At 38.7% G+C, this 15,366-nt stretch overlaps 1 protein-coding gene across 1 annotated transcript in view; it reads left to right on the top strand.

Annotated features, from left to right (window-relative positions):
- LOC126234606 (pseudouridine-5'-phosphate glycosidase-like) overlaps positions 1-15,366 on the top strand; it is a 191,483-nt gene that overhangs the window by 95,537 nt on the left and 80,580 nt on the right. The window contains exons 7-8 of the mRNA XM_049943330.1: positions 3,386-3,517; positions 5,952-6,033. Of these exons, the coding sequence (XP_049799287.1) occupies positions 3,386-3,517; positions 5,952-6,033 (214 nt within the window). The remainder of the gene's footprint in view (positions 1-3,385; positions 3,518-5,951; positions 6,034-15,366) is intronic.

The following is a 15,366-nucleotide window of genomic DNA, read 5'->3' as shown; positions in this document are numbered from 1 at the left end:
AATATACTGCTAGTCTATCAAAACAGTTTTTGAATACATCACTTTACTTTAGTTAGTTTGACATAACTCACTTTGGACATACAAAGAGCATTTAAGAAAAAGACAATGTGTTATGTCCATGTTCGTGAATATTGAAGGGTCGTATGATGCAGTTGTCATTCCCTTATCATGGAAAAGAATGATAGAGACTGGACTGCCCTACAGTTTTGTTTATGGTAGAAGCAAATTTTTCTTTGGAAGGACTGTCCTCTTATGCCTAAAAAATAAAACTGTAGGCCAAATATGTCACTGTTGACCTTCCACAGGGATCATTATTGAGTCCAGTTCTGTTTAATATTTATGCAATGGACATGTGAACCAAGCTTCCAAGAGCTTTTCAAGTACTTCAATATCCTTATGATACTTGTATGTATATTTCTGGTAGCTGACTTGAAGAAATGAAGAGAGAAAATTGGTTGGTCTCTAAAGGCTTCCTGTTGTCAACTTTTGCAGATGAAGGATTCCACTGGGATTAACATGCATGAGATTAAATTACCAAATGTACCCAGTGAAGAGTCAAACTAAATTTATAGGAACAATAATGGACTCACACATATAATGTGTGTGGTAGATTGCCTATCTCTTAGTTAAGATCCAGCCTTATTTCAGCACATCATGCTCAGTTACAACAGTATCATAGGGGAGCAGATCATAATATTCTACTGCTAAAATACAGGGGTCTAATAAGATCTAAAATTGACATTGGAAGCACATTGTTTTGCAGAGGCAACAGGAAATCAGTTTTGAAAGTAGGAAAATTACAGTTAAATGTGTTAGGACTTGCTGATGAGCTAGGAATTCTATGAAAAAAAAGACATTTTTAGTGGAAGCTGCAGAAATGCTGAATGCCTCAAAGCAGAAATTAATTATGGATATACCGGTATTCCTCCTAAACAGACATTCTTCAATTGACCATGCTGTGCTACAGAATCTTGACTGATTGTTTCAAGAAAAAATGAATAGATAGAGACTAAACACTTCCCTAAAATCAAAATCATGTATAAGCTTCATAGATTTGAAGGACATTTTACCTAATCTCTGAAGAATGCCAACGTATCCTAATTGAGATTATCAGTATAATGTAGTAGATGTTTTCTACTTCTCAACCAAAACAAATAGGTGTACTGTTGCAGCTGCATGGCTGATAATTTCCCAAAATATGTCGAGATTTATACTAATTGCCTATTCCTATGGCCAAGCACAGGCTACAAGGAACTTTTTGTAAACTCTCATCTCCAGTTTTGTAAAGGCCTCATCGCTTTTGTTGTGGGGGCCAAGTTTGTGAGTTCATGAAATGGCTTCTGGTGCAGTGCACCACTAAAACAATTTCTCCCTGCTGCTGTTATGCAGCAATGCCATCAGGTCAGGTAACAGGATAAGAGAACTAAAGTTCTACAACACTCCAACAAATTAGTAACAATGTCACATAAATTAGTTAAAAGGTTTACTTATCTTTGTGACTAGTTGAAATGTGAAGTCTGTAACACTGCTTGTAATATAACACAAAAAAAGGCCCATCAATAGCTAAGTGCAAATAATCATAGGTAAACATCACAGTACATAGCAATTGCAATTTACAACAACTGTCTGTTCACTTCTAAGAGTTCACTAAGCGATGTTCCCTGACTAAGTCAGCCCTGGATGATAATCTATAATCAAATGGGTGGGACCTGCTCTTCTGTCATCCAAGTAGGCTTCTGTCTGTTGTTGTTCTGTCATTGGCAGATTGTACTCAGCTGGCAATTGCCAAGGCGAAGTCGATATCTTCACCCTCAGTGCCGCTGATGGAACTTGCGCAAGTGGTGAGTCTCTATGGGACTGGCACTACCTCGAATCTTTGTGCCTGTGGTGGTCTTGCCCTGGCTGTGTCTTCTTCTGATGACACAGCAGAACTGCATTTGCTTCCCAGCTATACTTGCAGCTTTAAATTAATTGCAGAACCTCCCAGTGAGAAACATTTTGTTTTGACAGATTGTAGAAACATATTCCAAGATACACAGATGACTGCTGTTCTCAAGAAAAGTAGTGGACTTCATGATAGGTTCCGAAGGCAACAAAAATTTCAGGAAGAGGAAGAAATGTATGAGAATCAAAGGATACACTAACATTAAATATAATGAACTGGTCAATGACTTAATCAAAAACTGCTGTTCAAAACAGTATTTTTAAAAACATCTTATTACCAACATCAGATATGATACCTACACTATATAGAAGAGCAAGGCATTAATTTTAAGATGAATATCAATCATCTGTATCCATTAAGGGGAAACATTCTGGACAAATACAATGAAACATTTCCTCAAAGCCCTGGTTTCACACAATTAAAGAAAATGAAAAAGGTATAAGTTCTAATTTGCATGTGATGTAATTGTGGATCATTCCCTAGTCATCTTCAATGAATCGACGTTCAAAATAATCCTTACTTCTCATGTGATGAAATAACAGCAGGGGATATCAATCACATTTTTTTCAAATGTAAATGATATGAAAACCAGCAAATCAATTTTATATAAAAGTTAATCACATCTCATCAGTCATTACCAACTACTGCAGTAACTCTTCTTAGTGGAATATATATATTTTTTATGAAGAAGAGTTACTTTAGTAGTTAGTAATGGTTGACGATAGACTGCACATATAAAAATTTAAAACTGATTATGAAATTTTTAGATAAGTGTAACCATACTTTGTAAAATTCCAAAACACTTAGAGTTTGGTGTATGGCCTTCAGGCACAATTAATAATAATAATAATAATAATAATAATAATAATAATCTTTGGATGTTCAGACATTTTTGTATTTTAGATGTAACAAAAATGAACAGGTAGTGAAATGTCACTGAATAGTTTTTCTAATACTTGGGTTCTGTGTTGCCAGGATAAAACCAAAATTTGTTGAAATCCAAGTGCTTTACAGAGTGTGAGTCCAACAACATACTAAATAAGTTGTCATAAACATACAAGTACAAAGTGTCCCAACCACTTTGAAACAGATCTGTCAGTTGCTACTATTATGACGTGCAATTAGTGTTGCTACCTGTGTCTTTCATTTTGAGACTCTATTGCAACATTTGCATTTGTGTAACCCATTCTATATTGGAGATCCAGAAAATGTATTTTTTTCTGTGCTGTGTGTCCAAAAATCTGATATGTGGTCAGAGAGAGTTTTTGTTAAAATATACTTTGTTAATGCTAAGTGGACTTCATCTGAATGCATCAGAAAATATAAATTACTAATTGTTTTCTCTTGTTACCTATTTCTCTCATATTCTGTGGTTTTTATTTTTCTTCTTTTTTTCTTTCTTTTTACATGAATATTTGGTAATCTGTTGGTTACTTACAGGTGATCATATAGAAAAAGCTATACAACAATCACTACAAGAAGCAGAAAAGAATGGTATCAAAGGAAAAGATGTCACACCATATGTGCTGGAACAAGTACGCATTCTGACATCAGGGAAATCTCTTGACACAAGTATCCTTTCTTTTTTAGTGAGGGGTTGGGGTGTGATAGTTTAGATGTATATACACTGCTGCAAAAAATATTAGTGCATCCTTTTAGAGGTTTCCAAATCATACAAGATTTATTGCTGCAACAGTATATTTGGAGTTCAACATACAATTACATCTACAGATCAACAGGACAAGCAGTTGTGAGGTATCCACCCACCTGAAATACCCATACTAGTATACAGTGTAGCCTTCAGAGGCAGCCATGTAGGCGCTGACTCTGGTGTAACAGGACAAGCAGTTGTGAGGTATCCACCCACCTGAAATACCCATACTAGTATACAGTGTAGCCTTCAGAGGCAGCCATGTAGGCGCTGACTCTGGTGTCCAGTTGATGATGAATTCTGTCCTGGGATATGTTATTCCATGCCTGCTCAACCAGTTCATGTGGTTCTGTAAGAGTTGTTGGTTGATGAGTTGCATGAGTCACTTTTTGTCCCATAATATTCCATATGTGCTCAATTGGAGACAAGTCCTGATATCATGCTGGGCACAGAAGTTGCTGCATGTCTTGCAGAGCTTGTTACCTTTCACAGGCAGTATGTGGGTGAGCCTTATCCTGTTGGAACAACCATTGCCTTCCTGTTGCAAGAACAGCAAAAGAATGGGTCTAAAAATGTTCTGCATGTACCAAATGGTGGTTAGTGTCCCCTTCAGAAACACCAAATGTGAACAAGAGCTGTAGCTTATTGCATCCCAAACCATAAGGCCTGGGGTGGGAGCCGTGTGTCTTGGATAAATGCACTGTATGAGACAGCACTCACTAGATCTACGCCATACTTGCAAATGACCATTACTTGCATCAGGCAGAACCTGCTTTCATTGCTGATGATCACAGTGCACCATTTCATTTTCCAAGTAATCCTCTGATAGCATCAATCAAGTGTGCATGTCAATGCTGTGGCTAGAGGTGTGCATGCCCATAATCCCACTGCTAATAACTGGTTTGCAACAGTTCATGTTGACATGTCTGGGTTCACAAGCCCTCATATCTGTCCTCTGTAGCTGTATGATGTACCACTGCTGCCCTCACAATACGGTGATCCTGGTAGACATCTGTGCCATATGGACATTCAGAACTTCGTCTACTGGTGTGAGAATGTTCACATGACTACTGATATCAGCACTGTGGCACACCTGATGCAGCATGCCTAACTTGTGTGACAATTCTCCAAAAGGACCATCCTACCACTCGGAAGGCCACAATTTGACCCCTTTCAAAGTTTCTCCATTGGCTGTAGGAAACACATGTACATATCTATGGCAGTGTTGCATGTTTGCTTCACACGTATGTCCCTCACTGAGATTTATGTCTGTGAGCATTCCCTATTAAAGGGTAGACACGCATGGTGCTCTGGTAGCTAAGCCACTACAGTGTCTGTTGGCAGAAATTTTTAAACCATTATCAGTACGTCTACTATTCCCCAAGTGACATATGCCATCATCAGATCAAAAACGAATCATCATCTTTGCAAGTGCACTAATTCAGTTTTCCGGTAGTGTATGGTTTTTAAAATTGTTATTGCCTTAATTTTACTCCTGTGGCTTCATTCGTGTAGCTCCATGTTGTTAAGCACTGTCTTTTATTCATTTTTGGCACATAGATTACAAAAAGAATTTTAGAAATAATATTGCACTTTTTAAGTAAAGAACGCATTTGCAGTATGAAATTGTTGCACGTTAGCAGGTAATAAGATCTTGAACAATTTTTATCTGGTTTTCTCAGTTACTGTGTTGTTTTGAAATGAATTTTAAATTGGAAAAATTTGTCTATTCTTGGATTCTGCTTGACTGTGTAAGTTAATGATGAAATGGCATATATTTTTCCCTCACATTTACTATGGGAAAGTCAATTTATTGTGATATTTGGAAACAATTAGGACAAAGGTAAAAAAAAAACATAAAGTTAAAAAAGAATTCAACAATGTAGGTTTAAGAAAATTTTCACAATGTAGCCAAATAGTCACCTAAGCTAACAGGCTATTTGGACATCCATGAAATGAACAAACAATATAACCACATAATAGTTGTTCAGGAAAATCTATCAGCTGATATCACCCTAAAAAGAAAGCATACTTACATGGATTAGTAGGCATTAGATGCTAGAAAGAGGAATTTTAGTGGAAGCAGAACTTCAGCAAGAACATAGATGAACAATATTTTTTTTTCCTTATCTTAGAAGAAATTGAAAAAAAAAGTCTAAAAATTGGATAAATGAGTTTCCCATAAATCATTATGAATGGCATACAGAGTTTAAACACGTTTTAATTTTTTCTCTCATAGAAGATAAGTATTTCATTGTTACTCTAAATAGTGACATGTAATTGAAACTGATTGTCGTAACTTATGTAAAATGCTGAAAAATTCAGTTGAAAGTAGCTTGCTTAATGTAACTTCAGATATTGCTCTTGTGAGAAATAATGCAAAAATTGCTGCACAGTTGGCAGTTAACTTGAAGAAACTTTCAAGGACAAAATGCAGGTAAGTAAATGTGTGTTTGTATGTAGGTTATGTAACTTGTATTCTCTTGCTGTAGTATTTACTGTTAAAAAGGAACATAAAAGGATGGGACACAGAATCTGTATCAGTTGGGTTTTGATGAGGATCAAATTATCTGTTTGTTATGTTCCTGGCTTACAGTACATATTTAATGTTTTGCAAATTTGCGAGGTAATTTTGAGGACAATTTGAAAAGCTGCCAGCTAAACATGGAATCAATTTTTTTCTGTTTATTCATCTGGCAAAACAGTAAGCTTCTCACAATAGCACTGTAACGACTTTATTTTAGTGTTAAAATCATTTGTTTTTCTCATAAAATTGTGGTTTCGAAAGAGCACTCACTACACCAGTGTTTGTAAAATTCTCACTTTCGGTAGACTAACAAACCCAGAGACTAAGGTGGAAGATTGAGTACTTCATTATTTGGATGGTTCACTTTCATGGTGTTTGCTACATGATACTGGAGTGTCATCGAAATGTGATGAGTATTAGCATCTCAAATGTTTCTGTTATGCATTCTTGATGGCTGTGTCACAGCTCTCCAGAACATTATAGTGTCAATAACTGTGGACCCACACTGAATAAAACTAATGTTAAATACTTTGCTATCCTCAAACTGTTATCACTTTGCTGTTGGTGGTAGATTCCTACCACTGAAATTCTGTGCACATTGGTAACCACATGTCACATCATAGAATTGACTGTCATTTGTTTTTTGAATGATATTGATGGGATGTGAAAGCACACAAGGGGAGGGGGATGGGTATGGGATTGTCATCCCCTGACAGACATACACTAATTCCATGTAACACCAGTTTTGGCCTTTATAATAACCTTAATTCAGTGAGGAAGAGTATCCACAGGTTTCTTCAGGGATGCCACATACAGCTGAAGCCACTTGCTGATGATTAGATAAATGCCTTATGTATTTATTGACAGGCTGAAGTATGCTATAGTCAGACTCCCTTACAGGAAGATAGTAACATGGATATTAATAAGTGCTGACAAGTCTCATTACTACCTCCTTGTTGAAGGTAAAAAAAGTGCACAAGAACAATAACACATATCCAAAAACAAGATACTTAGTTAGCCCTGTTTGGATTATGAAAGGGTCTCATCATAAAACACGCTATTTTTCAGTTCATGAATCAAATTATACAAAATTTAAATCAGTGAATGCTACTTATTGCATAAAGTGTGTAAATGCTGTGCAATTGTGTATCAGGAAACTGCAATATTTCACTTTGCTGATGATGCAAGTATCATTATCAAACCTAGTGGAGAAACTTTAACACTTGAAAATGTAAATAATAATTTCTTGAAAATTAATTACTGTTTTTTTCCCAAATGGGCTATCTGTGAACTTAGGTAAAACACAATACATGCAATTCTGTACTGCAAAAGGCTTGACCACATTGCTTGAAATAATACAGGAGGGAAAAGTAATCAGTGAAACAGAATATTCTAATTTCTTGGATGATTATGTTAATAAGAACATGTACTTGATGTCACATAGCCTAAATCTTCTTAAGTGTGTTTGGTATGCAGCTTTTACATTATGCAAATAGTAAACTATGGAGATGAAAGTGTCAAAAGTCAAGATACATTTCCTATTTCATTCAGTAATGTCTTGTGTCATCTTATTCTATGGCAGCTGTTCATTGTGGAATAAAATCTTCTTTCTTAGAAATGTGTAATGGGGATAATATGCGGCACCCACTTATAGAACCTGTTGTAGGCGACTCTTTAAATATTTGAGTGACAAGAGCCTCATAGTGTATTTGCTCTCTTGTGAAGTTTATTGTCAACTACCAATCACAGATCAAAAATAACGTTCATAAATGTAATACTAGAAGGAGAAATGACACACTACCCATCATTCATCATTACTGTAGCACAGAAGGATGTGAGGCATTCATGTGATGGATGGATGGATGGATGGATGGATGGATGGATGGATGGATGGATGGATGGATGGATGGATGGATGGATGGATGGATGGATGGATGGATGGATGGATGGATGGATGGATGGATGGATGGATGGATGGATGGATGGATGGATGGATGGATGGATGGATGGATGGATGGATGGATGGATGGATGGATGGATGGATGGATGGATGGATGGATGGATGGATGGATGGATGGATGGATGGATGGATGGATGGATGGATGGATGGATGGATGGATGGATGGATGGATGGATGGATGGATGGATGGATGGATGGATGGATGGATGGATGGATGGATGGATGGATGGATGGATGGATGGATGGATGGATGGATGGATGGATGGATGGATGGATGGATGGATGGATGGATGGATGGATGGATGGATGGATGGATGGATGGATGGATGGATGGATGGATGGATGGATGGATGGATGGATGGATGGATGGATGGATGGATGGATGGATGGATGGATGGATGGATGGATGGATGGATGGATGGATGGATGGATGGATGGATGGATGGATGGATGGATGGATGGATGGATGGATGGATGGATGGATGGATGGATGGATGGATGGATGGATGGATGGATGGATGGATGGATGGATGGATGGATGGATGGATGGATGGATGGATGGATGGATGGATGGATGGATGGATGGATGGATGGATGGATGGATGGATGGATGGATGGATGGATGGATGGATGGATGGATGGATGGATGGATGGATGGATGGATGGATGGATGGATGGATGGATGGATGGATGGATGGATGGATGGATGGATGGATGGATGGATGGATGGATGGATGGATGGATGGATGGATGGATGGATGGATGGATGGATGGATGGATGGATGGATGGATGGATGGATGGATGGATGGATGGATGGATGGATGGATGGATGGATGGATGGATGGATGGATGGATGGATGGATGGATGGATGGATGGATGGATGGATGGATGGATGGATGGATGGATGGATGGATGGATGGATGGATGGATGGATGGATGGATGGATGGATGGATGGATGGATGGATGGATGGATGGATGGATGGATGGATGGATGGATGGATGGATGGATGGATGGATGGATGGATGGATGGATGGATGGATGGATGGATGGATGGATGGATGGATGGATGGATGGATGGATGGATGGATGGATGGATGGATGGATGGATGGATGGATGGATGGATGGATGGATGGATGGATGGATGGATGGATGGATGGATGGATGGATGGATGGATGGATGGATGGATGGATGGATGGATGGATGGATGGATGGATGGATGGATGGATGGATGGATGGATGGATGGATGGATGGATGGATGGATGGATGGATGGATGGATGGATGGATGGATGGATGGATGGATGGATGGATGGATGGATGGATGGATGGATGGATGGATGGATGGATGGATGGATGGATGGATGGATGGATGGATGGATGGATGGATGGATGGATGGATGGATGGATGGATGGATGGATGGATGGATGGATGGATGGATGGATGGATGGATGGATGGATGGATGGATGGATGGATGGATGGATGGATGGATGGATGGATGGATGGATGGATGGATGGATGGATGGATGGATGGATGGATGGATGGATGGATGGATGGATGGATGGATGGATGGATGGATGGATGGATGGATGGATGGATGGATGGATGGATGGATGGATGGATGGATGGATGGATGGATGGATGGATGGATGGATGGATGGATGGATGGATGGATGGATGGATGGATGGATGGATATTCAACATGGTTAAAATACAATATTATAAGTGGCACAAAACTTGCAGGTCATATATGTGTAAGAAGATCTGTAACTTGTGATTTCCAGTGCAGGTATTTATCAATATAAAGACCTAAGAATGTAACATTTTTATTTCATTTATTGATTTACCATCCTGCACTATTTCTAATGGTGCGTTCAGGTCTTGTTCAGTACAGAACCATTGGTAGTATCTTGTATTTAACTTCAACAACATTCAGCAGGGTACCCATTATCAACTTTCAATATAATTTTATTTGTTTTTTCAAATGTGAAGTATATTCTTTAGGCATGGTTATAATACATACATCATCAGCAACGAGAACTATTTTGCCCCATGGATGTATCATGACCAGTCATATGCATCATATGCACAGGATAATTCAAAAGTTTTCAAACAAATTGAAGAAGTTGATAGAGGAGTTGAAATAAAACTATTATAGAATAGGAACATATGGCCTTGGAAGTAATGCTGAGCATCTGAAGACTTTTAAATGGCAGGAATGGAGTGATCAACTAGGTATTCATCAAAAAATTCTTTCAGAATTGTTAGAGGATGTACCACTCAACATAAATCGTCAGATATGGATGCGACTACGAGGAGCACCTTGCTCAGATGCCCCCTGAATTTTTTTAGGGGTGGGGGCGGGGATGAGGAGAGGATGAGGATGGGGATGGGGGTGGGGGTGGGGTTGGGGTTGAGGGTGGAGGGTGGAGGTGGGTTGGGGTGGGGGACATAGCAAAAGTCCCTTGTATTTGACAACTGTTACTGATGAAGAAACACTTCTTGCCAGGATATTTGCAGCATCAGATGAGGTTTGCATGGTACCTAGTGTATTGGATAGAGCACTCCAGTATTTTCTGCGTATATGTTATGCCTGTATTGAATGTGATTGTCATGATTTTAAACACTGTAATGTGCTGCGTTGTTGAGTAAACAGTACATTATAGTTCGTGAACTTAAGACACATGTGTGCTGGTTAAGCAGACCAAATACCAAGCCTGTGGTGATAATTCCGCAGTCTGAAGATTATGTACCATGTATAAACTCTCAGGGAGACTGTTACTGCAGGTATTTGCATCCTTTTAGTTAGGTAGGACAAAAATCAGTTACCAATAAGATGTCTGATACTGTAAAATTTGAGCTCCGCTAGGAGAATACTATGAACTGCATGGTCAAATGTATTTGATAACTGACAGAAAATACCAGTTGGCTGTTTCTTCTCATCTAAACTTTAATCTAATCTGTGAATTGAAAAATCACATGTTCTGTGGAGAGACAGTTTTGAAATCCAAATTGATACTGGCTAAGTATTTCATTTTTAGAGAGGTTTGTTGTGGTTAATACAGACATCTTTTCCAGTACCTTGAAGACAGAGATAAGCTGTGAGAGTGGTCAGCAATTATTAACGTGAAAGGGGTCTGATAAGTCTGTCTGAAAATATTCCTTCTAATAATGATGTACTGCATATATGACAGAATCTACTGCATTTATGTGGAGAACAGAATTTAAGTAATTTACTTGAGATACCATCAACTCCATGAGAGTTTTGGCTGTTGAGGGAATTAATTACATTCTTAATGTCCTCAGCAGACCCTCGACTAATTTTAATATGCCTCTGTGTTTGTGGCACTGGCATTGCTTCTTGCATGTATTCTATTGATTTATCCCTTGAAATGTCTTTGTCAATCTTCTGCTGCTTCCAGAAAGTGATTATTAAATACATTGCCTAGCTTACTGCTGTAATTTAGTTAATAACGAAAGCCTCACATTCCTTAACTGAATTCCCAGTTTCTCTTTTTACTTTTGCCCTTATGGATTTAATTGTGTTATCTGAGCTATTTATTTTAGTCATTATGAAGAGGCAATTCCATTTTCTATCCTAGCTGTTATATAATCACAGTCATTTGTACTGTGATTACTGATTCCAACTGTTAACCATTTTCAAGTGCATACTCCTATACTCATAATTTTGCAGAGACACCCTTGGTGGGTGTATACAAATGTTCATCTGTCACTTTAATACTTAACCATTGTCATCGTAAACATGAGTGAGAACAGCTTTGCATATTTGTTAACATTTCAGATAGGGACTGTTTTTCTTACTCATATTTACTATGACAGTGGTTACATATCAAAATGACAGATGTATGTTTGTATGCATCTACAAAGGGTGAAAGTGTTAATTTACAAATATAGGAGAGTGGATTTGAAAATACCAAACAGCCGAAATCAGCCAATTATGGTATAAATGACAGTGACTGTAGATCAATGAGTGTGGAAAATGCAATTGTTTACAATAATTTTGTAGCTGTTGTACCTAAAATGAAAAAAAGATATTATTCTTAGGTTTTTGTTTTTTCAGTTACTTTCCTTATGACAACAATGTATGTAATATAATATGAAATCAGCTCTACTTCTCTGTTTGTCCTAACTGTTTCATAAAATTTCATTCTCCCTGCAGCTTTTAAAGATTAGTAGAAACCCATCTACAAATACATTAAATTTGAAACTGAAATCTGTAACAGTATACACATCCCTTCAGTCATCTTCTGTAAGGCAGTTTATTAATTACTCTAATGGTTTTGGATCCATTTCCTTGTAATTAAGTAAGTTACATAGTGTGGCTAGTTGTGAATCGTAGTCAGGGAGGCCACTCCCAACTGGGTAGACATGGATTGAAAAAGTGACCAATAGAGAGAGAGAGAGAGAGAGAGAGAGAGAGAGAGAGAGAGAGGGGGGGGGGAGGTGGGGGGGGGGGAGAGGAGAGATGGTGTGGGGTGTGGAAGGGGTTGATAAAACTAGAACAGCAGTGGGAAAGGTCAAAATCACCCCATCATACTTTTTAGTGTCATATCCAGTTCTCTTACCTTGTTCATGAAATCATATGAATTTCCTGATTTTTTTTCTATTCTTCATGATGATGTATAAGGATTTACAACATATTTACAATTCCTTGTGCATTTCATTCGATATACATACAATGACAAGAAGAGTCACTTTGACACTGCTGTAATTTCTCTTCTGAATATATGTAAATAATCCCACAATGCAGTGCCAACTATCAGCAATAATGCAGAATTGTTGATGCTCATTCTTAAATTTCTACACATGTACATTCCAGTCTTCCACAATCAATGCCCTTTAACATTCTTTGTACGTGAGAAATTTTTCTAACTTGTCTGGTCAACATGGATGTTATGATGAGAAGTAGTCTTCCATTTCTTAGAGAATTTCAATGTTGAATTAGAAATTGACTTCACTGATGAAGATGAGGACTTTGTACCAAAATCAAGTGAAGATTAGGACAATGTAAATGAGAAGGGATTAGTGGAGGAGGATTAAAATGCTGATCTAAGTCAATCTTCACCTCATTCATCACTGCATGCCCAGCTGAATGTCTCTACAAAGATGACCACTAGGGATGGAATATAGTGGGAGACGGCTATCTTTTACCTTCTGTGATAAGGTCAGCTGTGAGCATTCTAAAGAAGGAAGGTCCCACTATTTACGCTAGCCATCATATATGCTTAGGGTGTCATTTGTACAAAAGCATGTCCCCAGAAGATCTTTGATCATTTTCTTGGGAGCCTACTTTCATTGAGGACATTATACCAAGGGACAGTTTTCAGGAAATTCTCAGCTATCTCTTTTTTGATGAAAAACCAACCCAAACTGAATGGCTGCCAGCCAGCAAATTCACTCTTGTATTTGGAATCATGGAAAACAATATTTATTCTTATGGCCATGCAGAAAATGTAAACATAGATGAGCAACTGTTACCAAACAATACGAGATGCAGATCCACTCATTCCATGCCCAAGCAATCCAAAAAATATGGTCTCAAATTCTGGAGCAGCCGATGTAGCAACAAAGTACATATGTAATGCTTTCTCAAGAAAGAAGATACATGTGGAGAGAAGCAACCACTTGGAGAGTATGTCATTCTGTCTCATGGAATCATTTCTAAACGGAGGAAGGAATATGACGATGGACAGCATCCTCACATCTTTTTAACTTGCTAAGAAGTTAAAGGGAAGGAAAACCTCATTAGTTGGTACAGGAAAAAGATCTGTCACAAAATACCTGTTGAGGTAAAGAGGCCAAATACTGAAATACACTCCACCACCATCTTGCACTTGACTGGCAACACAGAATGCATACCAAGGAAAGGAAATAAAAATTTCATTCTTCTGAGTACACTGCACAGTGAAGTAGCAGTAAACAAAGAAGGAAACTGTAAACTTGAAACCATAACATACCATGATGCAACAAAGTGTGAGGAGGATGTGGTTGATCAAACTGTTGTGACTTGCCGATCTTTCAAAGTGCCGCCCCACAGTTACGCGCATCCTCTACATGCGGCGCTGTCTGCCAGCCATGCAGCAGCAGCGCCACCTAAGCGGCCAGCCAGCCAGCGGCCGCTAGACTTGGACTCAGTTATGATTTGACTGTTAAAGCGTACACACGTCTCACTTTGTTTACTTGATCTGTGACTTTCATGAATTCGTCTTCCTTGAAATATATTTGTTCAACTTAAATTTATAACAATTGGCGACGAGCTAGTGATTTTTCTTTTCCATCGTTGACTCACATGTTCCCATGGTTACTTTAGAGCAACTATTGCAAGGTCTCATAGAACAGCAAACGCTTCTCACAAATGCGATTCGTGATTTTGTTGCGGCATCAAATGCGGGGCATCTCTCGTCGTTGTCTCTACCTCCTTTTCCTCCTTACGATGAGACGGCGGAAGACTGGTCTGATTATGAAAAACATCTTCAACAGCACTTCTTGGCATTTCATGTTGCGGATGAACAAACATGTAAGACTCTCTTCCTTTCATGGATTTCACCTCAAATGTATTGGTTGTTGTCACAATTGGCTCCTTTGAAAGATCCTGCGTCTTTGACCTTTGCTGAAATGTGCTCACTTCTGTCTGTCTATTTTCAAAAGCAAACGCATGTGGTAGCCTCTCATGCTGCCTTTTATCGTTGTCAAAAACAACCAAATCAATCCTATCGTGCTTGGGTTGCTGAACTTCACGGCCTCAGTAGAAAGTGTCAATTTGTTACTGAAGTTCACAAAGAATCCTACACCGATTCCATGGTACGGGATGCTATTATCCAATCGGCGCCCAACAAAGGAGTTAGGCAACGTGCCCTTCAGTTGGCAAATCCGACTCTAGATGAAGTCCTATCCATCGCTCAGTCTTTTGAAATTTCTCACGCCGCTGGAGCGCAAATAGAGGCATGGGGCGATGTCGGGGAATTACAACCTCTGTGCTATGTTGACAAAGCGTGTGGTATGTCCCCACCGGCGGACGTGGCTGCAGTACGCTCCCAAGTGCAGCCTCGGCCAAACTGTAAACAATCCTTTAAGAAACTGCAGCAAAACCCACGGCAACTTCCTTCATGTCTGCGGTGTTTTACGAAACATTCATGAGAAGATTGCCCACAACGTTGGGCTGTGTGTCACAAATGCAAAAAAAAAAAAAAAAAAAAAAAAAGGGTCATGTGTAATCCGTTTGCAAATCCGACGGCATACATGAAGTTCATGAACATG

This window comes from Schistocerca nitens, chromosome 2, assembly GCF_023898315.1.
Source record: "Schistocerca nitens isolate TAMUIC-IGC-003100 chromosome 2, iqSchNite1.1, whole genome shotgun sequence".
NCBI lineage: Eukaryota > Metazoa > Arthropoda > Insecta > Orthoptera > Acrididae > Schistocerca > Schistocerca nitens.
The sequence above is the reverse complement of the archived record's forward strand: the minus strand, read 5'-3'. Positions and strand labels throughout refer to the sequence as shown.